General features: G+C 42.3%; 1 protein-coding gene across 1 annotated transcript in view; it reads left to right on the top strand.

Annotated features, from left to right (window-relative positions):
- slc67a1 (solute carrier family 67 member 1) overlaps positions 1-26198 on the top strand; it is a 116210-nt gene extending 90012 nt beyond the window's left edge. Inside the window, exons 8-10 of the mRNA XM_072592067.1 lie at positions 15565-15666; positions 16783-16903; positions 20395-26198. Of these exons, the coding sequence (XP_072448168.1) occupies positions 15565-15666; positions 16783-16903; positions 20395-20561 (390 nt within the window). The 3' untranslated portion in view covers positions 20562-26198. The remainder of the gene's footprint in view (positions 1-15564; positions 15667-16782; positions 16904-20394) is intronic.
- Positions 26199-27140: the final 942 nt, after the last annotated feature.

Genomic DNA, 27140 nt, shown 5'->3' with positions numbered 1-27140 from the left:
CTCAACTCCTGTACTCAATACTCTGACCAATAAAAGAAAGCATACCAAACGCCACTTTCACTATCCTATCTACCTGCGACTCCACTTTCAAGGAGCTATGAATCTGCATTACAAGGTCTCTTTGTTCACCAGCAACACTCCCTCGGACCTTACCATTAAATGTATAAGTCCTGCTAAGCTTTGCTTTTCCAAAATGCAGCACCTCATATTTATCTGAATTAAACTCCATCTGCCACTTCTCAGCCCATTGGCCCATCTGATCAAGTTTGTGTTGTAATCTGAGGTAACCTTCTTCGCACTCCAGACACCTCCAATTTTGGTGTCATCTGCAAACTTACTAACTACTTACCAAATACATATACATCCTGTCCCTCAGGATTTCCTCCAACAACTTGCTCACCACCGAAGTCAGGCTCTCTGGTCTATAATTCCCTGCCTTGTCCTTATCACCATTCTTAAACAGTGGTACCACATTAGCCAACCTCCAGTCCTCCAGCACCTCACCTGTGACATTCGGTGATACAAATATCTCAGTAAGAGGCCCAGCAATCACTTCCCTAGCTTCCCACAGAGTTCTAGGGTACACTTGGTCAGGTACTGGGGAATTATCCACTTTTATGTATTTCAAGACATCCAGCACTTCCTCCTCTGTAATATGGACATTTTTCAAGATATCACGATCTATTTCCCTACATTCTATGTTTCCATGTCCTTTTTCACAGTAAATACTGATGCAAAGTACTCGTTTAGTATCTCCCCATCTCTTGCAGCTCCACATAAAAGTCGCCTTGCTGATCTTTGAGGGGCCCTATTCATTCCCTAGTTACCCTTTTGTCCTTAAACATTGTTTCTCCCCCAGCACTCTATGCTCCCACAATCCACACCCATACTTCACGTCAGCTCTGAAGAGTCATCTAGACTTGAAATATTAGCTTGCTCTCTCCATGGTTGCTGTCTGACTTGCTGTGATCTCCAGCATTTGTTCTTTTCAGTACAGATTCCAGCATCTGCAGTAATTTCCTCCTACAATAAGAAATGAACCTGTCCTTTTTTCTTTTGTGTTGACAAATCTCCTGGTGTGCATTTCCAACGTTAAAATTTCTAGTATTTGTATCTTTTCTTTTATCTATATGTATTCAAACCATTTTGGAATGCAGCTGTAATATAGAAAAGCCAATTTTGGGTTTAAAACAATCCAAAGTGTTAAATTAACATTTTTTGTGATGTTCGTGTTATAGCATTACATGTGACAGTCTGTCTTTCTGTTCTATTCTTTCAGATCATGGCCAGTATAGCCTTGATCACCAATTGCTAATTATATGCATTTACCTTCCATTGAACACTTGTAGCTTGAGGGGCTTTACAAAGATTGCTGGCCCTTATGCTTACAATGGTGGAAAGGCCTTAACTTCCCATTGAGATGTTGTGGCTGTTGCCACAAACCTCTGTGTATTCCTCTGCTTGTGCCAATGAACCTTGGAACATGCCAGTCCAGACCACTTGGTCATAGTCAGCTTCTTGTAATGGAAGACCTACAAGTTTCATGTAGAGTAAAGAGCATTTTCATCATGTTGACAGCCTTCCAGCAAAACATTGATGTTTATTTCAGCATGCCTTCCTAGGAACAGTAGACTACAGAGTATTGTGTTACAGATCAACTCAGAATGAACGTTGCCGAGAACTATTGCATTGCTTGCTAGATGTTATTTGAAAATGCACATTCCAGAAGGAGATCAGTGACAGGTTCACTCTTAGTACATTCTTACCTACCTTGAGGGCAGCATGTCTTGCCAGAGATGGGGTGTGTGTGTGCAGAACCTGATGGAGAGAGCCTTCTCACTGTTAGTTAAGCTACATCTTATTACTTGTTTGAAAGTTTTGACAAAATGCCTCATCGTCTAGATACTTCACCAGTCTGCTCTGAAAGACATACCTTTTTTGCACAAGATTTTGACAACATTAAATGTAGTCCCCCGTCTGATTGACTTGCAACCAAAAATGTTTCTGTAACAGCCAATTATGCTTGTCCCACTGTTTAAGATTCTTCCAACATACCCATGGTCTCTGCAAACTAATCACCAACTACCACACCACTTCTGATGTCTCTTAAATGTGTTTTTCAAATGGGAGTGATGTTGGCGATGTCATATTAAGGGGAAAGTTTGGACTGTTCCCAGTTGGAATTCTATTCTATTTTGCAGCTGTGATTTTGCTATTTACAGCTTTCTGTAGCTGGTGAATGCTTAGCTATTCCCAGTGGTTAAGAGTTGGGCTAAATTATTTCCATTGTAACACATTGCCCTTACACTTTCAACTTTGGCAAACTCTGTTGGATAGTAATGAAAGTGAGGGAGGTTCAGTCAATTTCCCTACCCTTTTATAGTTCCATGCTGTTAAACTAATGCTCAGACAGCAGCCAAACTCCACCCAGTAAGTATTTCAATGGATGGAATCAAGTGGAAGTTGGAATCCCCATGCAGTCAATGTTACTCCTTTGAACGGTTGTGGGAAAAATCACCCACCTTGGAGTCAGAGTTAGGGTTCAACGACAGAGTTTATTGTACAGGCAAGTACCGGAGCTCCATGGAGAGAAAGGCACCGACAGCACAGTTGCGACACCCACTGACCACAGCTACGATTCTTCTCTCAACCCAGAGCACATGTCAAGATACTTTTTGTAGTATAATAGGTTAGTGATGAGGCTATTGTCTTTGTAACATATTTTGTTTATTATAAACATTGCAGAATCATTGATCGTTTTGATGCAGTAATTGTCAGTTCCAGCACAGCCTTTGTTAATTTCAGCGTGGTCGTTGTCAGTTTCAGCACAGGCATTGTCAGTTTCAACATCTGTGCGGAAGTCCATTGCTGCAATAATGGGTGCTGATAGCTCTTCTTGAGAAGGACGATTACTGCAGCCCAGCTTATTAGCACTTTGTATTGAGTCCACATCAAACAGTTAGCATTTCTATCAGATGTGTTGGCTGGACCCAGACACTTTAGCGGGTAGTATACGCTACTCGTGTGTATTCTCTCCCCCACCTGCCTTAAACTAATCAACTAGGTTGTGAGTGTATTGTGCTGGCATCCTGGTGGCCCCAGGCAGTATCTGTGTTTGCTCTGCTGTCTCTCTCCATATTGTGGTTCGGCGGCCATCTTGTGTGTTGAGTGGCCAACTTGCGGCTTAGCGGCCATTTTGTGTGTGTCCGTGTGCCTAGTGTCACCCTGTCCGTGCCATCTCCCACTTCACTACCATCCATTGACAAAGTGTACAGCAGAAGTAGTGAATACCACAGACAGACTTTCAGATTCTGATTGTCATTACATAGTAACATGTTTGCTGATCTCTTAAAGATTTGAGTCTGAGATTATGGCTGGAATCAACTGGATGAGAATTTGGGATGCCTTAAAACGGTGAACGGCTGGTGCCCTTTATTTGTGTACTTGCATTTTCTGTCACCCACTGTTACTATTTCATCCAGTCCTTCATCTCATTTTCTAATTCCACTTTTTTCAGTGGCAGAGTACTCAGTGACTGGCCTGAAGAAGGGTCAGTGGATCCAATTTGTTAACTCCGATTTCTCCCCACAGGTGCTGCTAGACCTGCTGAGATTTTCCAACAATTTGTTTTTGTTCCTCAGCCACTATGTTCCTGCTTCTAAAGGCCTGCACCTTGCTACTTTCTCCTGAACTTTCAAAACTCTCTTGGAAACCTACCTCTTCAAACAGAGTTGAAAACTCCAGCAAAGTCTCTCTGCCTTCTGTTCAGCTCTCTTGGATCTTATAAGACTTCGTGGTTCATTTTTCACAAACTAGGCTTTGTGCAAATTCAGATTATTGATGGTATCTCTCTTCATCTCCTGAAGGCACTTACTGATCAAAATTTGCTTAGTTGCTGGTGAAGTGGCTGATTTTTCTCTTAAAAGCCTAGATAAGTATTATTCAGTGTGTGGCACATGTTTTCATCTGGTCTCCTTACATTAGCAGTTTTCTACTGAGTTTCTGTACAGTGATTAGAATTGGAACCCTGACAGAATTTCTTTGTTCACCAATCCAATGGCACTTATCTAAGATCAGTGCAGACTGGGCAGTTAGCTAGTATAATTCATTTGGGTGATAAAGCTATGGGGAGTTGTTGATTGTCTTACTGCTCTTTTTGCAACCATTCTTCCTGTTCACAATCGAGAGTGTGGTACCATCTGAGGAGCAGGAGAATCTACATTTCGGGCATAAGCCCTTCATCAGTAATGAGGTTTGTGGGCCGGGGAACTGAGAGATAAATGAGAGGGGGGTGGTGTTGGGGATAGGTACATGAAGGTGTGGGAGAACGTGATAGGTAGGACAGGAGGGTGGCGCAGATAGATGGGAGTGGTGATGGACAGACCAAGAGTGCGGTGCCGAGTTGGAGGCTTGGGACTGGATTAAGGTGAGGGGAAGGGAAATGAGGAAATTGGTGAAATCCACATTAATCCCGTGTGGTTGCAGGTCTCCAGGCAGAAGATGAGGCGTTCTTTCTTCAGGTGTCGGGTGGTTAGGGTTTGGTGATGGAGGAGGCCCCAGGACCTGATGTCCTTGGTGGAGTGGGAGGGGAGTTAAAGTATAATGCCACAGGGCAGTGGGGTTGGTGCAGGTGTCCTAGAGATGTTCTCTGAAACAATCTGCACATTGGCGTCCTGTCTCCCCAATGTAGATGACAGTAGATGACATTTGTGGAAGTACAGGTAAATTTCTGTCAGTGGTGAAAGGATCCCTTGAGGTCTTGAACAGAGGTGAGGTCGCAGGTTTTGCACTTCTTGCAGTGGCAGGGGAAGATGCCAGGAGTAGGGTGTGGGGTGGGGGGGCGGTGTGGATCTGACAAGGAATTTCCACTGAGGGAATGGTCTCTCTGAAACACTGATAGGGATGGGGAGGGAAATATATCCCTAGTGGTGGGGTCTGATTGTAGGTGGCAGAAGTGGCAGAGGATGATGCGATGTATCCAGAGATTAAAGGTGGGGACTGGGGTGGGGGTTCAGTCCTTGTTACGTTGAAAGGGGTGAGTTTCAAGGGCAGAGGTGCGGGAAGTGGAGGAGATGCGCTGGAGGGCATCGTCGATCACGTGGGAGGAGAAATTGTGGTCTTTGAAGAAGGAGGCCATCTGGGAATTTCTATGGTGGAATTAGTCATCCTGGGAACAGATGCGGCGGAGGCAGAGGAATTGTGAATAAGGGATGGCGTTTTTATAGTAGACTGGGTGGGAGGAGGTGTAGTCCAGGTAGCTGTGGGAATCGATGGGTTTGTAGTATATGTCAGTGGTTAGTCGGTGACCAGAGATGGGGATGGAGATGAAGAGGTCCAGGAAAGGGAGGGAGATGTCTGGTTGATCCAGGTGAATTTGAGGTTGGGATGAAAGGTTGATGAACTGTTCAGTCTCCTTGTGGGAATACGAGGTAGCACCGATTCAACCATCGATGTAGCAGAGGAAAAGGTAGGGAATGGTGCCGGTGTAGCTGTGGAAGGTGAACTGTTCCATATACCCAACAAAAAAGCAGGTGTAGCTGGGGCCCATGTAGGTGCCCATGACTACCCCTTTGGTTTGGAGGAAGTGGGAGAATTGGAAGTAGAAGGTGTTAAGGGTAAGGACTAGTTAAGCCAGATGGATGAAGGTGTCACTGGAAGGGTACTGGTTGGGATGGTGTGAGAGGAAGAAATGGAGGCCTTGGAGGCCTTTGTCATAGTGGATAGATGTGTATAAGGACTGGATGTCCATGGAGAAGATAAGGTATGGGGGCCTGGGAAACAAAGTCTTGGGAGATGAAGGGCTTGGGTAGTGTCCTGAATGTAAGTAGGGTGTTCCTGGACTAAGGGGGAACAGGATGGTGTCAAGATATGCAGAGATGAGTTCAGTGGGACAGGAGCAGGCTGAGACAATGGGTCGACCGGGTAAGTCAGGTTTGTAATCTTCAGTAGGATATAGAATCAGGCGGTGCGGGGTTCTCGGATTATGAGGTTGGAGGCTGTGGATGGGAGAGCTCCAGAGGTGATGAGGTTGTGGATGGTCTGGGAGATGATGTCACGGTCGAGGGGGCAGTAGGAGGAGGTGTCTGCAAGTTGGCCCCTGGCTTCAGCCAAACTACCACAGCAACCCCCATGTCTGCTGGTTTGATGGTGATGTTGGGGTTGGAGCAGAGGGAGTGGAGGGCGCGAGTGGGTGAGAGGGGTGGACAGGTTGAAGTGGTCTATGTCAAGGGCGGCAGTTACAGATAAAGAGCTCAAGAGTGAGTAACAGATCAGCACGGGGTGTCCAGTTAGATGGGTTGCGTTGGAAGAGGGAGACGTGGTCCTTGGTGGGTGGACGGGGTCTTGATTGAATTGATTGAACATTTCTTCTGTGGCCTCCACCTCTGGGCCCATTTTTTTCAATGTTGTATTGCATCGAACTCATTAATCAGGAAGCGTAGTGGGATGAAGGTGAGGCCTTTGCTGAAGACAACATTCGTCCTCACTTCCTCATTCCTCCACCCCCACCCACACACCCACCCACCCACCCACCCACCCACACACACCTTATTCCAATTCCAAACCTCCAAGTCAGCACCATCCTTTTGACCTGTCCATTGTCCTCCCCAACTATCCGCTCCACCCTCCTCTCCGACCTATCGTCTTCTCCCCACTTACATCTATCTATTGCATTCTCAGCTATATTCCTCCCCACTCCTGCCAGTGGTTCAGAGAGACCATTCTGTCCATTACTCCCATATCGGATCCATGCCCACTCTATCAGCCCCCACCCCACTCACGGCACCTACCCCTGCCACCACAAGAAGCGTAAAACCTGCACCTACACCTCCCCCCTCACCTCTGTCCAAGGCTCCAAAGGATCCTTCCACATCAGACATAAATTTACCTGCACTTCCACAAATGTCATCTACAGCATAAATTGCACTCTGTGCTATTTTCTACATCGGGGAGACAGGATGCCATTTTACAGATTGTTTCAGAGAACATCTCTGGGTCACCCACACCAAGCAACCCCAATGCCCCATGGCTGAACACTTGAACTCCCCTTCCCACTCCACCAAGGACATGCAGGTCCTAGGCCTCCTCCATCACCAAATTCTAACCACCTGATACTTGGAGAAAGGATTCCTCATCTTCTGCCTTGGGATCTTGCAACCACACAGGATTAATGTGGATATCACCAGTTCCCTCATTTCCTGTCCACCTCCTTATCCCAGTTCTAAGCCTCAGACTCGGCACCACCCTCTTGACCTGTCCATCATCCTTCCCATCTATCTGCTCCACCCTCCTCTCTAACCTATCACCTTCTCCCCCACCTTCATCTACCTATCGCATTCTCAGCTACTTTCCCCTAACCCCATCCCCCTCCCATTTATCTCTCAGCAACCCTCCTCCCCCCTCCCAAGCCTCATTCCTGATGAAGGGCTTATGCTCAAAATGTGGATTCTTCTGCTCCTCAGATGCTGCCTGATCTGCTGTGCTTTTCCAGCACCACCCTGTCACCTCCTGATCTCCAGCACCTGCAGTCCTCATTTTCTCCTTTCTGTTCACAATATCTTGCACAGTGCTAGTTATTGAGTATCAGTTCATTTGAACTTCTGATGAGGTGATTTTTTTTAACATCAAAGAGATTGGAATCCATGCCACTTGAGTTTTTTTGAATGCAGCACAGTAACTCTCTCTCACAGTTAGCTGATTCATGTGATGTTATCTTTAACTTGAAATACCTGAGTTTCCTCTCCATCCAAGTTACTTGCATTCTCACAATTGTTAATGAATTGGCACCTGCAAAGCTGCAGGTGGAATGTAAGTTGAGTAACAATCAAATTGTTGCAAGTGCTACCGTGGGAAAAGGTACAACTCCAAAAAAGCCTCAAGGTAAAAGAACCTGCCTGTTGGCAGCACACTCATACAAAGCAGTGTGGAGCCCGATATTGCACGCTGAAAAGACATCATACTGGGCTGGTCCTAATAATCTCTAACAATGGAGGTCTCGGTCATAATTAACAACTTGAGATGATGTTGGAAGAGTGTTGTAGGCATCAGAAAGTAAATGATATTTGTTTAACTAATTAGACCAAGGGCATAACCAACACCCCCCAGAGCCCATTTCAGAGACTCCGACCCTTATTAAGCAGTGAGGGGAAGCAAGAAGAGCGGAAGATGAAATCTAGTGCAGTAAAACCTTGCATTAAATTCAGTGTTTCAAGATGGCGACGGAGACTGGTGACACTTTGCATGTAACGCATTAAAAAAAATCTTTTCTCTGTATTTTTATATATGTATGACAATAAATCTAAATCTAAATGCATTATGCAATACACATCAGGCACCTCTAGTGAATCAACCAGTCTAGCTGTTGAGAAACTTGCTTCAGGACTGATTTACTGGGAATAGGGTGAAGGAAAAGAAGTATCCCTTGAGCCCAATTCTTCATGTTTCAGATTCCCAACTTTCAGTTCCAGTTTAATGACAGGAAGAGATTGAAGCCACAGTAATTTTGACCTAGGAAATAGCTTAAACAATTGGAAAATTGAAACTTTTGGCAAACTGACTGTTATTACAAATAACTGATTGCAATTTGTCATCACACCAACCTTAGTGGCCTTTGGGTGATTCCATCCTTTCTGATTTTTGTAGCTTCTCTTAAACTTACTGTCTGTTTCTGTGCTGTATATGACACTTCGGTCCAACTCGTCCAGGCTAACCAGATCTCCTATACAGTATAAACCTAGTCCAATTTGTCAGCATTTGACCCATATCCCTCTAAAATCCTTCCTATTCATATATCCATCCAGATGACTTTTAAATGTTATAATTGTATCAGCCTCCACTTCCTCTGGCAGCTCATTCCATACATGTACGACCCTCTGCGTGAAAAAGTTGCCCCTTCGGTCTCTTTTATATCTTTCCCCTCTCACCCTAAACCTATGCCCTCTAGTTCTGGACTCCCCCAACCCAGGGAAAAGACCTTGTCTATTTATCCAATCCATACCCCTCATGCTTGGTAAATAACCTTTTAAAAAATATCCCATTTTATTTGCCAGTTTTATTCTTTGCCTTTAAGGTATTGGGGCTTTTGCATTGCCAGGTTTTATAATCCCTACTTATATTTCATTGTACTAGAAGGAGTGCTGTACTGTTGATAACTGATCCACATCTTTAATGGATCTATTTTACTGTCACTTCACTACAGATGGAAAACTTTTTTAAAATTTAATATACAGTAATTGAGTCATAGTTTGCTGTTTACTCTAATTTAAAAATGCCTATTGTTTCATATTACACTGGAGTCTGACTATAAGGTCAGTATTTACTATCCATCCCTAACAGCCCTTGAGAATGTGGTGATGAGCCATCACCTTAAACGAATGCAATCCATGTCATATCTGTGCTGATGGAGAGCAAGATCCAGATTTTAACCCAATGATATTAAAGGAACGTTAATGTAGTTCCGAGTCAGAATGGATTGTGTTTTGGAAGGATACTTAGTGAGTGGTGGTCCCACGTCTTTTGATGCATTATGCAATGAAAACAAAAAGCCAAATTTTTCAGGAGTGAAATTAGAAAACGTGTCTTCGTAAAGGGTGGGAGTAAAATTTCAAAATTTTACTCTGTTCTAGAGCAATTATTAACTTTAAATCTGAGATTGGAAGATATCCAACGGTGTTAAGTGTGACTATGGAGTTAGGTCAGAGTGAATTAAGTCTAATGGAATGGCAAAACAAGCTGTAGGGAACAAGTGGAAAGTTCCTGTTCCAATATTCAGTGCCTTAAACCCACGATTATAATGTGCTGATGTATTATGTAGGCAGTGATGCAATCAGCCAAAATATTCCTATATTAATGGCTGGAAATTAGGAAGCATTCCATTGTAGAGCTGTTATCCTCTGAAAACGCATGCAATATTGATATTGATCAGGCTGAGTTGTAATGCTGTCCCACCATTATGCATGTTGCTGATAATTCACTATTTTCACTGACATGTTGAAATCTCTGGAGCTGGAATGACAAAGGCATGTGGCAGCCATGATTAGCCTGCTACTGCCTTGCAAGAGAGAGATGGCTTTAAATTTGAGAGCTGTATACCAAAATGTTTAGTGATTTCAGCTTTGAAAACTGCATTCTCAGCCTCCCCAGCCTGTTAACAAATTCCTCAAGGGGTTAATGGGCAAATAGTTGAAACCGAGAGAATTTTGCAGCCTCACCCTTGCCACCACCCCTCCACCTTGGAGAATTGCTTTGTGTTCTAGAAATTGTGGGATCCACTTCATGCAGGAACTGATTACTGAATTGTGCCCACATCCCTTCCCGACTCCTTCAACCATTGAAAGCTTTGCCCTGTGAGTGTGACCCAGTTGCACCCCCCCAAAACAAAGCCCTGCAAAACTGTCACACCATCATGGTATTAGTTGTATTCTGTTGAGAGAAGAGGAAGTTTGTGATATTTTAGGGTGTGTACCTTTCATTTGAATGAAGAATGATTGCATCATTATCTGGCAGGGTTGCTCCATTTATTTCATTCATAAGCAGGGAGGTGGCTTTATTGGCAGTCCTTTCAAACCACTTACTTCCTCTTTTGCTCAGAAACAATGAGCCCCGATTCCGGATTGACAAACGAGAGCAGGATAGTTCTGAGCAGATTAGCTGCAGTTGCAGAACTTTACATTTCCAATTTCCAACATGTGTTTTGTTTTAATGTTCATTTGACTGTGAGAACTTGCATCCCCTGTCGTCCCAGCGACCGTATAAATGTTTTTAAAATCCTAATTTTTCTCCCTCGACTTCCTGAAGGCACCTGCTTATTATGGGTAGTGTTTTGTAAGAACTGATAATGATCTTATAGCTCTGAAAAATTACCATTTCAACATGTCAGTGAAAATAGTGAATTATCAGCAACATGCATAATGGTGGGACAGCATTACAACTCAGCCTGATCAATATCAATATTGCATGCGTTTTCAGAGGATAACAGCTGTACAATGGAATGCTTCCTAATTTCCAGCCATTAATATAGGAATATTTTGGCTGATTGCATCACTGGCTATCCTGAAATCAGCTAATTTAATACAGCCTATCCGGAATTGGAAAAATTAATCAACATTGCTTCCAATTTCTGAATAGGCTGCACTGAGTTCTGATGATACCACAATGTAAAATCATAGAATCCCTACGTTGCAGATAAAGGCCAGTCAACCCAGTAACTGTGCCAATCTTCTGAAGAGCATTCCATCAGACCCCTACACCCTACCCTAGCTCCATAAACCCTGTATTTGCCATGGCAATTCCATTTAGATACATATCCCTGGACATTAGGGGACAATTTAGTACAGCCAATCCACCTAACCTGTGCATCTTTGGACTATGGGAGGAAACCAGAGCACTTGGCAGAAAACAGCGCAGACACTGTGATTGTGAAAACTCTACAATCATCAGAAGCTGGAAACAAACCTGGGTCCCTGGTGCTGTGAGGCAGCAGTGCCAACTACTTTGCTACTGTGCTGCCCTCAGAGGTGGTTTTATAGGGATGTTGCTGACATGCTTTTCTTTTATCCTCAATTGTGAATTTCAAGCCCCTCAAACCATGCTGTACAATGGTTGATGGGACCTTCAATTATGTCCGACCCACTTCGCACACTTCTATCCTCACCCCTTCCTTTCCCAGGAATAATAGTTTCCCTTGTCCTTACTTTCCAACCTATCTGTCTCTGTATTCAAAGGATCATTCTCTGCTATTTCTGCCATCACCAGGAGGATACCATCTTCCCATGCCCTCCAGTGTCAGTATTCTGCATTATCATTCTCTCAGCCATACCCTGGTCTACTCCTCTGCCACTTTCAGCGCATCTTCAAAATGGCCACCCTACCCCTTGGCACAACCCCTACAATTATAGAAGGTCAACATTTGCTCCTTTATCCCTTCCCTTCACTCTCTCCAGCATCCCGAACATATCTTTCAGGTGAAGCAGTGATTTACTCCCTCTTTTTTCCAATCAGGTCTATTGTATTTGGAGCAGACAATGCAGCCTCCTCTGTATTAGCGGACCAACTGCAGACTGGGTGAATGCTTTGTGGTACATCTCTGCTTTGTCCACTTAAATGACCCTGATCTTCCAGGTGCATGCCATTTTAATACACCATCCTGCTCTCATGCTAACATTACTGTTCTAGAACTGTTGCAGTGTTCCAGCAGACCCTAACATAAGCTGGAAAACAGCCTTTATTTTTCCATTTACGCAGTTTAAAATCTTCAGGACTCAACATTACATTCAACAATTTTAGACCATAAATTCAGTCCTCCATTTTAATTTCACTCCCCCACCTCACTAACCCCCACAAGCCCTATGTCTTGCTCTCAAAAGGTTTGGTTTCTACTTGGATGCTGCCTGAACTGCTGTGCTCTTCCAGCACCACTAATCCAGAATTTGGTTTCAATAGAGCTGAGCTGCGTTTTGTCATTAAACCTACCATTAACACCTGCTCTCCATCTATATCACTGCTCAACTACCATCAGGACTCTCTTTGCCTTTTGCTCTGGGCTACCTTTAGTAGCTGTTTCTCTTGTCCTTTCCTCCTTTTCTCTGTGGCATAAAGCCCATCCCATTTCCAATACCTTTCCGTTCAGAAGAAGTCAAACAGGACTTGAAATTTTGACTCTTTCTCTCTCTCCACAAATGCTGCTGCCATACCTGCTGAGTTTCTTCAGCATCTATTTCAGTGTTTACAATATTTAAGTAGAGCCTGGGTTTGAAAGCTATTGTCTTCCAACCTGTATTTCTCAGAACCACAGGACACAGTGTGCTGGTCTAGAGAGAGTTGGGTTGTAATACAGTTTTCACATGCTGTACAAGAGCACTGGAGGTCATTGCACACACGTTTTGCCTAACTGGAACCCGAGCTCACTGACACCAAACAAAAGAATGCAGTTGCTTGAATGAGAGCGGAAGTAACGTCTCTGGGACTGAAGCAGATGAACTGACTATCACCAGTTGAACAATAGAATTCTCATGCTAATTTAACATTGCATATAGAACTGAACAGAGTTGGCTCTGGAAACGCAGTGAGAAAATGTTTGTGGAGTCAACAGCATGTCTTGCTTGCAATATATTGGCTGCACTGTTTTAGAATTAGCATTTACCTTCCTCTGCCTTCTTCAACAGTGGCAGGCTTTGTTGCTGGGCGTGCCTGCAACTCCGCCATTAACTGGTGATACTGGATTAGTGGTGCTGGAAGAGCACAGCAGTTCAGGCAGCATCCAATGAGCAGCGAAATCAACGTTTCGGGCTGCTTTTTATTCCTGATGAAGGGCTCTCTGCTCATCTTCACTACCAAGAATCTTACCATTAGCCCATTATTTTGCATTCCCAAAGTGAATCACCTCACACTTGTCTGCATTAAAGTCCATTTGCCACCTCTCGGCCCAGCTCTGCAGCTTATCTATGTCTCTCTGTAACCTACAACATCCTTTGTCACTATCCATAACTCCACCGATCTTAGTGTCGTCTGCAAATTTACTAACCCACCCTTCTACGCCCTCATCCAGGTCGTTTATAAAAATGACGAACAGCAGTGGACCCAACACCGACCCTTGTGGTACACCACTGGTAACTGGACTCCAGGATGAACACTTCCCATCAACCACCACCCTCTGTCTTCTTTCAGCAAGCCAATTACTGATCCAAATTGCTATATCTCCCACAATCTCATTCTTCCGCATTTTGTACAATAGCCAACAGTGGGGAACCTTTATCGAATGCCTTGCTGAAATCCATATACGCCACATCAACCGGTTTACGCTCATCTACCTGTTTGGTCACCTCAAAGAACTCAATAAGGTTTGTGAGGCACGACCTACCCTTCACAAAACCATGCTAACTATCCCTAATCAAATTATATTTTTCTAGATGATTATAAATCCTATCTCTTATAATCTTTGTGATATGGTAGAGGCGAAAGATACCATGGAACAAAGATAAAGAGAGTGATAAGATTGTAATAAAGAAATTAAGTATTAGTCCAGAATGAGTGTTAATGCCAAGTCATGGCATAGTTTTTCCGCTCCCAGGAGGTAATGGACGACAAAGGTTACCCTCTCAGTCGTATCCTACATCTGTCTTCTGAGAGTTCATTACGGTTTTTCACTATGGCACAGCTGAACTGGCAATTGATGAGTTGAGCATTGTACCCTGTTCTTTTGAGGGAGTCCTTCAACACCTTCAGGTGTCTGTCACATTCCTCCTTGTCTGCACAGATCTTGTGTATATATAGGGCATGTCCATAGGGGATAGCTGTTTTAATATGTTTAGGGTGGAAGCTGGAGAAGTGTAGCATTGTGAGGTTATTGTGGGCTTGTGGTAGAGTGAGGTCTTGAGGTGCCTGTCCTTGATGTAAGTGCATGTGTCCAAGAATGATAGTGATTCTAAAGAGTAGGACGTGGTAAGACTGAGAGTGGGATGAAACGAGTTGATATGACTATGTAGCTGTTTCAGTGATCCCTTGCCATGAGTCCAAAGGAAGAAACCTGGTGTACAGGATTGGTTGGAGGTCCTGTGCAGCAAAGAAGTCTTGTTCAAACTTGTGCATGAACATGTTGGTATATTGGGGTGCAAATTTGGTCCCCATTGCAGTTCCGTGTGTCTGGATGAAGAACTGGTTGTCAAAGGTGAAGACTTTGTGGTCGAGAATGAAGTGGATAAGTTGTAGGCTAGGGCCTGGAGATAACCTGGTTTTATGTGATTTTTGACCTTAAAACAACAAGCATCTGGTAAGAGTAGATCATGCTTGCAGACTAAGCAGAAATGTTCCAGGAAACAGTCACTGAGTCTGCTTTAGTCTCCCAGTGTAGACAAGACCAGATTGTGAGCAATGAATATGTAGACTAGGTTGAAAATGTACGAGTAAATTGTTGTTTCATCTAGAAGGAGGTTTCAGGGTATTGGACATTGAGACAAAAGGAGTTGAAAGGGAAAGTATCACATCCCTTGTGGTTGGGGAAGGGGAAGAGGTGCTGCGAATGGTTAGAAAAAAAAACAAATTATAGCAATTGTTATACAGGCACATGTTGTGATTTTTTAACTTAAAGATTTTTTTCCTTAATTTCCCCTCCCCCTCCCAAATATATAGTGGAATGTTTTCCCTGCGGAGTACTCTTGAACAAAAGATCATAGTTTTAGGATGAAATAGCAGATTTAAACCGAGATGAGGAGGAATTACTTCTCTCATGGAGTCATGAATTTTGGATTCACTATCCCAGAGAACAGTGGATGCTGGAACATTGAGTAAATCTAAGGAGGAGATAGATTTTTACTTTGTGATGGGTTGAAGGGCTATGGAGAAGGACCTAGAAAGTGGAGTTAAGGCTGAGATCATTTTGAATGACAGAGCAGGCTCGAGGGGCTGAATTGTTTACTCCTGCTCATATTTTTATATTCTTTGCTGAATTCAAACTGTCTGGTCTTTGAACAGCACTCCACCAGTCTCCTATTTGATTTCTCATGGTCTGTTGCATGTTCTTAAGATTAATTTGACATCAGTAGCTTTCTGATTTTTCTTGCTGTTTTCTAGGTTATGCAGGGACTGGTGGTCGGATGGCTAACTCAGCGAATTGCAGAGAAAGTCCTGTTTCTCTGGTCTGTTCTGCTGATTTCTCTGGTGGGTTTGGCAACGGTAAGTTTCTGATCTTTTACATTACTCTGGGTATGTCCTTCACATTACCTTGTAGTGCAAGTGAATATTTCAAGAAAATAATGAAAGCGTGTGTCTTTTATGACCAGTGAGTAATGTACCAGGTGGTGTATAATCACAAAGATTAAGAAAGGTGTGCACTCTGAATATAAAAGTTGTTGGAAAAAATGAAATGGAAATTATAATATCCTGTTGATTTTCCTCCCTTGCTGCTTGTAAAGTATCATTCTGGAAGTTAATCTTCAATTCCTGGAAACTGTGGGTCAATCCTGGATGGTTGACTCCAGGGGAGAGAGAGAAAGAGGGGAGAAAATTGGCATTTCAAAGAGAAATGTTAAAAGCTTTTGTCCGTGACCGCAGTAACCCCATGGACAGTCTCACTGTGGCAGCTGTGCTTGTGGATATGACTTTAATAGCAGGATGCAGCTCATAGCTTCAGGCTAGTCCACATCCTCAAAATGATGTCATGATAAAGGTCACAGGGTAAGAGTCAAAGATTCTTCCTGTGGAACTTAAAGCATACTTAGACTGAGGGGAATTCATTAGGCCTTGGTACAGGTAGATAGGATTTCATTGCCTCAAGCAATGAGAGGGGTGACAGCAACAAAAATGAGGGTGTTGTTGGATGTTTTTGAAGTTCTTTGAATGTCTTGTTAGTGGGCCTGAGGCCCTTTATCAAGCATAAGAGCAAGGGTTATAGGAGGCTGAAGCCTGGGAAGATCAGATCACCAAAAAAATACTTTAGGGTAGTTTTTGAATATTTTCTTTACTGATATTTGCCTGAACTCCTCTCCCTCTATTCTGGAGATATGCAGTGTTGCTTAGTTAGTTTGTCAGATAGTTTCTGACGTATTTCACTGAAGTAGCCTATTTTTCATTCATGGAATGTGTGCACTGTTGACAAGAAGGCATTTACTGCCAAATCCTAACGCTGCTGTGTGATCTTACGCTGCAATATTGCCCTGTAATAAAAAGCATCAGAGGAGAAACACATGACAACAGTTTGAACATCGTAGAATATGCCATTATGACTTTTCATTTGGTTCTAATTTCTTCTTTTGGTCCAAGATTAATGGTTTCCATATGTTTTTCCTTTAGGCATTGATGACAAACATATTCCAATTCTGCCTCATTTGCATCCCGATGTCTCTGGGAATTTCTGCTTTCTACCTCATCACGAATAGTATCTTAACCAAAATAGTTCCTCCCACAGACACTGGTAAGTGGACGATATCACACAGTGCTTCTATTAAACACCCCCTTCAAACCTTCCCACTCCCAGATGATTCATTATGAAAATAGTGATCTCTTGAGCCATACAGTCCAGAAAGTTCCAGGTTCAAAGAGAAAAATCTCACGACTTCCACTTTCAAAAGACTAATAGATATGCTCATAAGGAGGAAATAAATTAAGATTGTAGAACTAAGGTCAGTGGGACTGATTTGGATAATTCTTTGAAAGAGCTGGTGCAAACACAATAGGCCATCTGGGCTCTGATTTTATCATACTGTCTCATATCATTATCCATTGAATCCTGCTAGGTTATGTGTACATGTGAATAATCAGGACAGATCAGAATCTATTAGGTTTCCTCCTCTAATTTCCCTCCCCATGTTACTCTATAGTGCAAAGATTACCTGTCTAAGTTCATGCATAATATTTAATCATGGCTAAGGTACTGAAAAGTTGCCAATGCCTCTTTTCTTGAAGCTGGAACCTCATATAAGACCATATGGCATAGGAGCAGAAATTAGGTCATTCGGCCCGTCGAGTCTGCTCCGTTATTCAATCATGGCTGATTAAGTTTTTGATTTCCAAGGAGATCAAAGGTTATGGGGAGAAAGCAGGAAAATGGGGTTGAAAAACCTCTCTATCTCTGTTTTAAATATACTCAGTGACCTGGCCTTCACAGCCTTCTGTAGTAATGAATTCCACAGAATCATCACTCTCTGGCGAAAGAAATTTCTCCTTATCTCTGTTCTAAAGGGTCTGCCTTTTACTCTAAGGCTGTGTCCTCATCTCTCCTGCCAACGGTAACATCTTCCCAACATCACTCCATCCAGGTTATTTGGTATTCTGTACCCCCCACCCCCATATCCTTCTAAACTCCATTGAGTATAGTCCCTCAAACATTCCTCATATTTTAAGCCTTTCATTCCAGGAATCATTCTCATGAACCTCCTCTGGACCCATTCCAGAGCCAATACATCTTGCCTGAGGTATGGGCCCAAAATTGCTCACCATACTCTAAATGTGGTCTGGCCAGAGCTCCATAAAGCCTCAGAAGTATACCCCAGTTTTTACATTCTAGTCCTTCGCGATGAATGACAACTTTGTATTTGCCTTCCTCACTACCAACTCAACCTGCAAGTTTACCTTAAGAGAAACTTGGACTTGGACTCCCAAGTCTCTTTGCACATCAAAGTTCTGAATTTTCTCCCTATTTAGAAAATAGTCCATGCTTCTATTCTTCTACAAAGTGTATGACCTCACACTTTCCCACATTGTATTTCATCTGCCACTTCTTTGCCCACTTACCTAAGTCTGCAGCATCCCCATCTCCTCAATGCTACCTGACCCTCCATATATCTTTGTATCATCTGTAAACTTGGCCAGAATTCCCTCAGTTCCTTTATCCAGATCATTAATGTATAAAGTGAGAAGTTGTGGTTGCAACACTGCCCCTGTGGAACACCACTAATCACCAGCTTCCATCCTGAGAAGGACCCTTTTATCCCCACTCTCTGCCTTCTGTCAGACAGCCAAGCTTCTATCCCTGCTAGTACCTTGCCTCTAATAGCGTGGGCTCAGCAGTCTGCAGAGTTGCACCTTATCAAAGGCCTTCTGGAAGTCCAGATAAATAACATCCATTGGCTCTCCATGGTCTAACCTGCTCATTACCTCCTCAAAATATACTAACAGATTTGTCAGGGATGACCTCCCCATGATGAAACCATGCTGCCTTTGTCCTATTTTACCAAGTATTCAGACATCTCATTCTTCACAACAGGCTCCGAAATCCTATCAACGACTGAGGTCAGGCTAAATGGCTTGTAATTTTCCGTCTTTTTCCTTACTCCGTTCTTAAACAGGGGTGGGGGGAGGTGCGATTTTCCAGGCCTCTAGGACCCTCCCTGACTCCAGTGATTCCTGAAAGATCACTAATGCCTCCACTATCTCTTCAGCTATCTCCTTCAGAACTCTGGGGTGTAGCCCAGCTGGTCCAGGTGATTTATCTACTTGCAGATCTTTCAGTTTTTCTAATATCTTCTCATTGGTGTTGGCCACTGTACTCACGTCTGCCCCCGACTGTCTTGAAATTTTGGGATGCTACTCATGTCTTCCACCATGAAGACTGATGCAAAGTGCTTATTCAGTTCCTCAGCCATTTCTTTGTCTTCCATAGCTACTTCTCCAGCGTCATTTTCCAGTGGCCCAATGTTCACTTTTTCCTATCTTTTTCACTTTATATCTTCACCATCTCAGTTTAAATTTCAGTTCACAGCTATTGTCTTTGCCTCGGCCTCCAGTGAGTTCGTAACTACAATTTGTATTCTCACTCATACAAAAGCACACTTCTGTATTACCCTTTCATCTCAAAGGTCCATTCATACCCCATGCCCAACAAAATTCTCAAGCTAGCTTTTCAGGCTCTTCAAGACTTTGTCCCAGTACATCCTAATAGTTTTATTCACCTCTTGATCAGACGTTTTTGAGTTCAAGACCCATTCCAAACTGTAGACTGATATACCAGTGGAGCACTGAGGGTGTAATGTGCTATTTCTAATTAAATGTTAAACCAAAGCCAATTTTACTCTTAGGTGGACAGAAAAGATCCACTATTTCAAAGAGGAATTTTCTCCAATGGCTGTGGTATTTGTCCCAAAACAACATCAGTAAGGCAAATAATGATGCTTATCACCTTACTATTTTTGGATCCTTCCTGCATGCTGTGTTTTTGACATCTCAATGGTGACCGTACTCCAAAAGGGCTTCAGTTGACTGTAAAGTGTGTTAGGATGTCCTGAGATTGTAGAAGACTCTACAAAGAAAGCAAGATGCTCTTTTCTTCTTCACATGCCTCCTATAATGCTCCAACACAGAGCTCTCTCTGTCCTTATTGCTCTGATTCCCCATTAGTGGATATACCATAAACACTCTGCATAACCATCTTCATACCATTCTTGTCAGTTGTGCTTTGCATTATCTCATGCAATCCTGTCTATCTTCTGCTGGAGAACCACTTTTTTTGTCCAACCAATGCTGTGACTGGAGGCATTTTCCTGTACGTAGAAAAGCAAGTAATTTAAAACCATATGCATCTAGGTGCAGCTATTATTTTTATGCTTCTTCCCAAATGATTTCCCACCTCCTTCTATCCAGGTTTGCTTGGAACTTTAGAAGGAAATGCTCTGTGCTCCATCCGATCTATGGTGCCATTCTGTGGAAACAAAATGCAAATACCCAACATGTTCTTGACGCTGTGAAATAAAAAAGGAGCTCAGTTATACCATGCTGGGATATTGTGCTGCTGGAGTAGTTGAGCTGAGTGATATAACTTGAATTATTTAAGTGGTGGGCATTGGGTTATATGAGTTACGTTAGGTTATTGTGTTGAAGGAACAAGTTGGCCTGTTTGTACCAGGCCTGTTACTTTGTGCTTGTTTTGCTCTCTCATTTATTATTTAATTGTGAATATTCTTTCTTTAGGTGCGATGCTGGGGTTGAATATGTGTGTTCATTCTCTCATCCGCTCGGTGTCTCCCACTATTGGAGGCTTCCTATTTGAATTATATGGATTTTCGTCTTTCGGATATATGCAGTTCCTGGTCAATTTGCTTGTCTTCTTCTACATCTTGATACGCAGTCCGAATTAAAAATCTCAGAGTGACAATCAACATGGGAAACGTGTTTAGCAACTCGATTGACTTCCAGAATTGGTCAAGGTTCAGATCAAGTCCTTCATTAGATTAAGAGACTTCCAATAACAACCTAATTTGTGAATAATTTTGCCATTCAGTAGTTCTGCACCACAATGAGTATTCAATGAGTTGGCAATGTGGTAGCTAAAACACTGTGCAGCCAGTAACTTGATTCATCCCTCTTTTTCTCTTGATATTAAGTGGAACAGATAGGTAGCTTTAAAAAAAAAACAAATTTTGGTGATTGGGAGTCTAGATCTGATAGGCATATCCAGATCTTTTTAGGAATGATTTTCAGGAACACTTTTTCACACGTTTTCCACGAATAAAAATTGTGCTAGGTTTGTTTTACTTTGAATCTGGATAGAGTGTTATTAACCAAAGTTATTGAGGAAATGTGACATAAAGCCAGTGAATTAGATTACGGATTTGCCATAATCTCATTGAATGCCAGAGCAAGTTATTTAAATAGTATATACCTATCATATTCTGAAAAATTACAGATTGAGTGAGGAAGGCTAACAAAATGACATGCAACTTCATTTTGCAGGCTTTCCTGCAATCATGCCATTTGTCCTACTTTGCCCCATCCATCTGAAGCCAAAATGAGCCACTTTAGTAGCCAATTAAGAGCCTCTTCCCTTCTTTGTTGTCAACTTGTACATTGTGTAGGAAAATCTCCATGTAAACTAGCAGCCCTCCCAGTGGGCTATTTGCAGTGGGCTTTCCTTTTCAGACTCTCCTTTCCCAATGAAGGGCTCCCAGGTTGCATTGGATGCCCCCTCAACATCAGCACCACCTACTCTTACTGCCCCCACCCCACAAAAACCTTTGCTGAGGCATATCTTACTGGCCCACAGACCCCATTTACCTACCTGCATGGATGTTATAATCATTTGTGTCCTCTTTCCTCAAGGTGCCACCCCAGCAGAGCGCACACTCCTCAGCTCAATACTGAGCTGCTGACTGTCTGATAGAGCTATCAATAAAATGTGACGCTGGGTCCCACTGCCCTCTAAAACCCTGTAATTTTGGCCTCAGCAGTGGGAGACCAGTTGACTTGAGTAATTCCCAACCCTAAAGTTTGTTTTTGCTAATTATAGATTTCTGTGGATAGCAAGAATGTTAGTATAGAGCTGGTGGTTACTGAAAATCTGGATTGATGAAAATGCTGAATATAGCACATAACAGGATACTGCCAACATGATCATTTTAATTGGAATGGATGCTGATAATTCAGAGGCAGTCACAATTTAAATGATGTTGTGCAGCATTTCTGTCTTAGAATGCAAATGGGGACAGTGATGTTATGGTTATGCTACGGAGCTAGCAACCAGAGGTAATGGTTTTCACCATGGCATGAATTCAATACATTTTTCTGCTGGACCTATTCAAAAATGACCACCAGGGTTGAATTAAAACATAAATATGGGAAAGACTGAACACTAAGACAGCATCAGTGCAAAATGGAAAAGGTTATGCTTACATTTCAAGCCTTTGTCAGAATTGCTGAAAGCCAAATTTTTGTAATAAAAAAACAATAAGTTCACTACCGATCACCTTAACCTAGAGTGATACTGCTTTAGTGCCCAATACCTGGCCACAAGATAAAGATGGAACCAGCACTACCTACATTACAAGACCAATTTCTAAAAGTTACATTGAAAATTAAAAATGGGAGCAGATAAAATCAAATTCATGCCTCATAGACAGTGATTGTTCAGGCTGTCTTTTCCTATGGAATATGAAAGGAGGCTACACAACTGACAATTTAATTACAAATCTAATGTACGTGTTGTATGTGTTTGACCAGGCTTTTAATCTAAAGTTGTAAGACATAATAATACCACCTCACAACTGACTGATACTCAAAGAAACTATATAATGACATGTCAAAGGTCCTGGATCTAGTCTGCTATTTGGTTAATAGCTGCTGGTACACATGATCAGTACCAGTAATGACTCTTGCAATGACAAATGCCAAATGACTACTTATGCCTGGTATGGTCAGACTTAAGTTCCAGTAACTCAGAAACAGAGCCTTCCGTTTCGGTTTGCCAGCTGTTCAGGATTACCCTACAGTCTCCAGGAATTGTGGGTTAATCAGCAGGACACTGCTAGGAACAATCCTGGGGAAAAATCAAGTTCTAGGAGAGTTCTGCATTTTATCACTTCATTTATTATATAATATATAGGAGTTGGATCAATAGGGTTTTTTGATTAATCAATAATCATCTAATCAGGTATCCAAGATTCTGCTCACCTTTCAGTTGGTGAGTGAAGCTGAGGTATCATGAGGTGGATATTTTGAATGACTTTGGCTTGAGATTATGTGATTAAATCTCCAAGAATACATCCAGTCACAGATGATAGTCTTAGTTTAAATGCCTTAGCCCAACTCTCTGAAAGATCCTTCTGAGTCATCCTGCCTCTCAACCTTTGAAAACCACCTCAAAATCCACTTCTCCATCAAAGCTCTGACACCCTTAACAAACTCTTCTTAATGATTTGCTGTCTGTTCTCTTATTTATATAATTTAGTACCCTTTTGACGTAATAACAGTCTTCAAATAGAGGGTACATGATGTGTATTTGCAGTGCAGGCAATAATTGTATACGTTCAGTTACCACTGTTTGGCATACGTCCATTGGGCCTGTTGATTGCGTGAGGTATGCAGGTTATAATGTGGTGGGCCAGTGCAGAGACTGAGTAGATGTGACATGCATAGCAATTTCGATTAGATTCCCTACAGTGTGAAAACAGGCCCTTTGGCCCAACAAGGCCACACCGACCCTCTGAAGAGTAACCCACCCAGATCCACTTCTCTTTAACTATCAACCTAACACCAAGGGCAGTTTAGCATAGGCAATTTGCCTGGCCTGCACATCTTTGGATTGTGGGAGGAAACCCATGTAGACACAGAGAGAATGTGCAAACTCCACATAGACAGTGACCCAAGGTTGGAATCGAACCTGGGTCCCTGGCACTGTGAGGCAGCAGTACTAACCACTGAGCCACCATGCTGCCCCAAATGCACCAAATTTATTTAAACAGTGCATTTTCTAAGTGGTATAATGTGGTCTCAGCAGATAAAACTGCTGCTAGCTTTCACTGTTTCAGCCTTCCAGCCAGATCGAGTTTAACATTTCAGTCTGAGCATGGATGGACTATGGAATGCCCCTAAATCTATTGGATTGGGTCAAGTGGGTAGGAAGGGAGAATCTAAGGACTGAGGTGGATTTATAACTCCCACATGTACCACATGCCCATGTCTGCATGAATACACAAACCAGTCAGGTTGGAGCAGATCAATTTTGGAAGCTGTGATCTCTAAGAAAGTAATATGTGCTGTCTCCCGTATCAGATTCAGGACAAAAAAAAACTGGTTTGGACTGACAAGGTGGCCGCTAAATACCATCCATCTTCTTGGTATTCCGAGCAACAGCTGGAGTCATGAGGCAAATTTTGCATCCATCAGAGCAGATGCACGAGTCCTTGTTTGTCATGGGAAGCTTCTGCATTTTCCCCATGAAAATCTCTCAGTAGTGAGAGAACACTGTACATTTTTCAGGCAGCAGGTTTCCTCACAGGGTAAAGCATGATTAATGGCTTATCTGGCCATATGAACACTCCCCTCGCAATTGCACATGCTTCATGTACAAAAAGCACACTGGTTCCACCAATGTGCATTTTCTTCATAGTATAAGTGCGTGTTATGGGGCTTTTATTTTGCCATTTGATTCTACCAACCATTTTTGAAATGCAAAGATCAACAAATGTTGGTTATTCAGGAAGCAATGTTGTCCTCTTCAACAATAGAAACAAAAATAGAAAGTGCTGGAAAAGCTCACCAGCTTCTGGTATTGTCTTTGGAAAGAAATCAGCATTAATGTATTGGGTCGAATGACCCTTCCTCAGAACTCCTCATCAGCCTTGGTTATGACCCCTCAGACAGCCAGAATAGAGCTGAAAACTGTTGGAGAGGTTCTAGAGCCCACTATGAGGGTTGAAGCAGAGGGTTCATAATCTGTACTGTTAGAGGGACTAGCAAGAATCTCCAAGATCATTGTGATTTGTTGCCTCTTGTTGTAATTCTTTGTCCAATGCAATATTACCATGGAGCAAGTGAAAAAGAAACCCCAGCCTCATCCAGTGGTGGATGAAGATGTTGATCCAAAAGCTAAGAATATACCTGACTTTGACAGGAAGAGCCATAACTAGCAATTTAAATGTCTGTCCAAGATTAAATGAAATAATTCAATTGAATTGAATTTATTGTCACGTGTATGGAGGCACAGTGAAAAGCTTTGTCTTGCGAGGAATACAGGCAGATCACAGGGTTAAGTAGCATAGATAAATAAATAGGTAAAGAGCGGCAAAAACAAAAACACAGGTACAGGTGAATGTTAAGAGTTTGTAAGTCCATTCAAGTATTCTAAAAACAGTAGGGTAGAAACTGTTTTCAAACCGGCTGGTGCGTGTGTTCAGGCTTCTGTACCTTCTCTTCAATGGTAGAGGTTGTAAAAGATCATTGCCAGGGTGGGATGGATCTTTGAGAATGCTGGCAGCCTTTCTTTGACAGCGAGCCTGGTAAATGGATTCTATAGATGGGAGATGGGCCTTTGTGATTGTCTGGGCCGAGTTCACCATTCTCTGATCTTGAATGGTACAGTTGCCATACCAGGGAGTGATAGATCCAGACAGGTACACAAATTGTTGTTACATGGAAGATGTGTTTGGCTCCTATAGAGCAGTATGAGAGAAGGGAATTGGATAAGGGAGGGGCAGTGACCGTGGCAGGGGTTGAGTAGCTGGAGATAGGACTAGGAGAAATGAACTAGGATTGCTCATTCAAAAGACCAACAATGGTCTCCTGTACTGCAACATTACATGATTTTAGAATGTCATAAAAGGAATAGAAAGTAGAGATAGAAGGGGAAGAGAAAATGTATTTGATGGTGGAATGATGTTTTAGGTAATAGATGATTTGAAATGCAAAGATCAACAAATGTTGGTTATTCAGGAAGCTTGAAGGAATGTGAGGAGAAGGGAGGTCCGATACACTTGAGAAGAAAGTGAATGCACAATATAAGAAAGATATGGTTGAGAAGGATCTTTTAATTTCTGTAGTGGAAATCATGCAGTTGGCTAAAAGGAACAATATTTCAAAAGTATTTGTGTGTTCAGTGACATTGTCACAGGAAATGTGGAAGACAAAGAGTGGAGTTTATATAGGATGTAAATTATGATCCAGGTGAGATCTATTTATTGATTATGGTTACATGTGATTGCACACTACATTGAAGGTGTAAACCTCAGGTGCTTTGAAATTTCTACACAATTGTATAAAAGGTGTGTATAGTCTGATTAACTATTGATTTTAAAAGCTGTATGAAGCACAATGGAAATTAGCCATGCCTTCAAATTTATACTCATAAGATCAACTTCTCATTACTCCTGATGATTTACTCATTTTTTGTACCTCCCTTTTGATCATGTTCTTGTGATGTAGACAAGAATTATGTATTTATATCTATTGTAAAATGGCAAGAATGAAATTCTGACAAATAAATATATAGTATGAATATCTCAGTGCAAGACTCAAATGACTGTAACCCCGAAACTCTAGAATCTAAGCATTCGTATTTAAATAGGTTCAGTGAATGGACCAAAATTTGGCAGATGGAGTTTAATATGGTTGTGTGTGGTTATCCATTTCAGTGGTAAGAATGGAAAGGCAACGAATCTCCATGATTTAAAAGGAGAGAAGCTTTAGCCTGCATCAATACAGAGGGATCTGGATGTCCTTGTGCATGAATCACAGGAAACGAGCATGCAAGTGCAGCAGGCAATCAGAAAGGTAGATGGAATTTGGTATTTTTTGCTGAAGGGATTGAGTATAAAGTCAGAAAGCACTGCTGCAACTGCATGTGGCATTAATGATTCCGCACCTGGAAAATTATGTATACTTTTGTGCCCCTTATGTTAGGAGTTATGTAGTTACAGTGGATTGGAGACAGTTCAGAGGAGGATTACTAGACTGATTCAGAGGTGGGTGATTTGGCTTATGAAACGAGAAAGAGCAGTTCTGTGGAGTCATATTCTGTGGAGCTTTGTAGAATGAGAGGAGATCTAACAGAGGTATGTAACTTGCTAAAGGGGATTTACAAAGTAGGCGGAGAGAGGATGTTTCCTCATGTGGAGCAAACCAGAACAAGAGATCATAATTTTCAGGTAAGGGTTAACAGATTTAAAACAGAAATCAGAAATTACTTGTGAGTCATAAACCTGTGGATTCGATTTCCATAGAGTACAGTGGATGCCAGAACACTGAATAAACCTAAAGAGGAGATAGACTGATTTTTAATTAGTGACAGATTAAAGGTTTATGGAGAACAGGCAAGAAAATGAAGTTGAGACTGAGATTAAATCAGCCATGATCGTATTGAATAGCAGAGCAGGCTCAAGGGGCTGAATTGCCTACTTCCGCTATTTGTTATTGTTCTTTATATAGATGTAGTTCATTCCCAGTAA

This window comes from Chiloscyllium punctatum, chromosome 22, assembly GCF_047496795.1.
Source record: "Chiloscyllium punctatum isolate Juve2018m chromosome 22, sChiPun1.3, whole genome shotgun sequence".
Taxonomy (NCBI): Eukaryota; Metazoa; Chordata; class Chondrichthyes; order Orectolobiformes; family Hemiscylliidae; genus Chiloscyllium; species Chiloscyllium punctatum.
The sequence above is the reverse complement of the archived record's forward strand: the minus strand, read 5'-3'. Positions and strand labels throughout refer to the sequence as shown.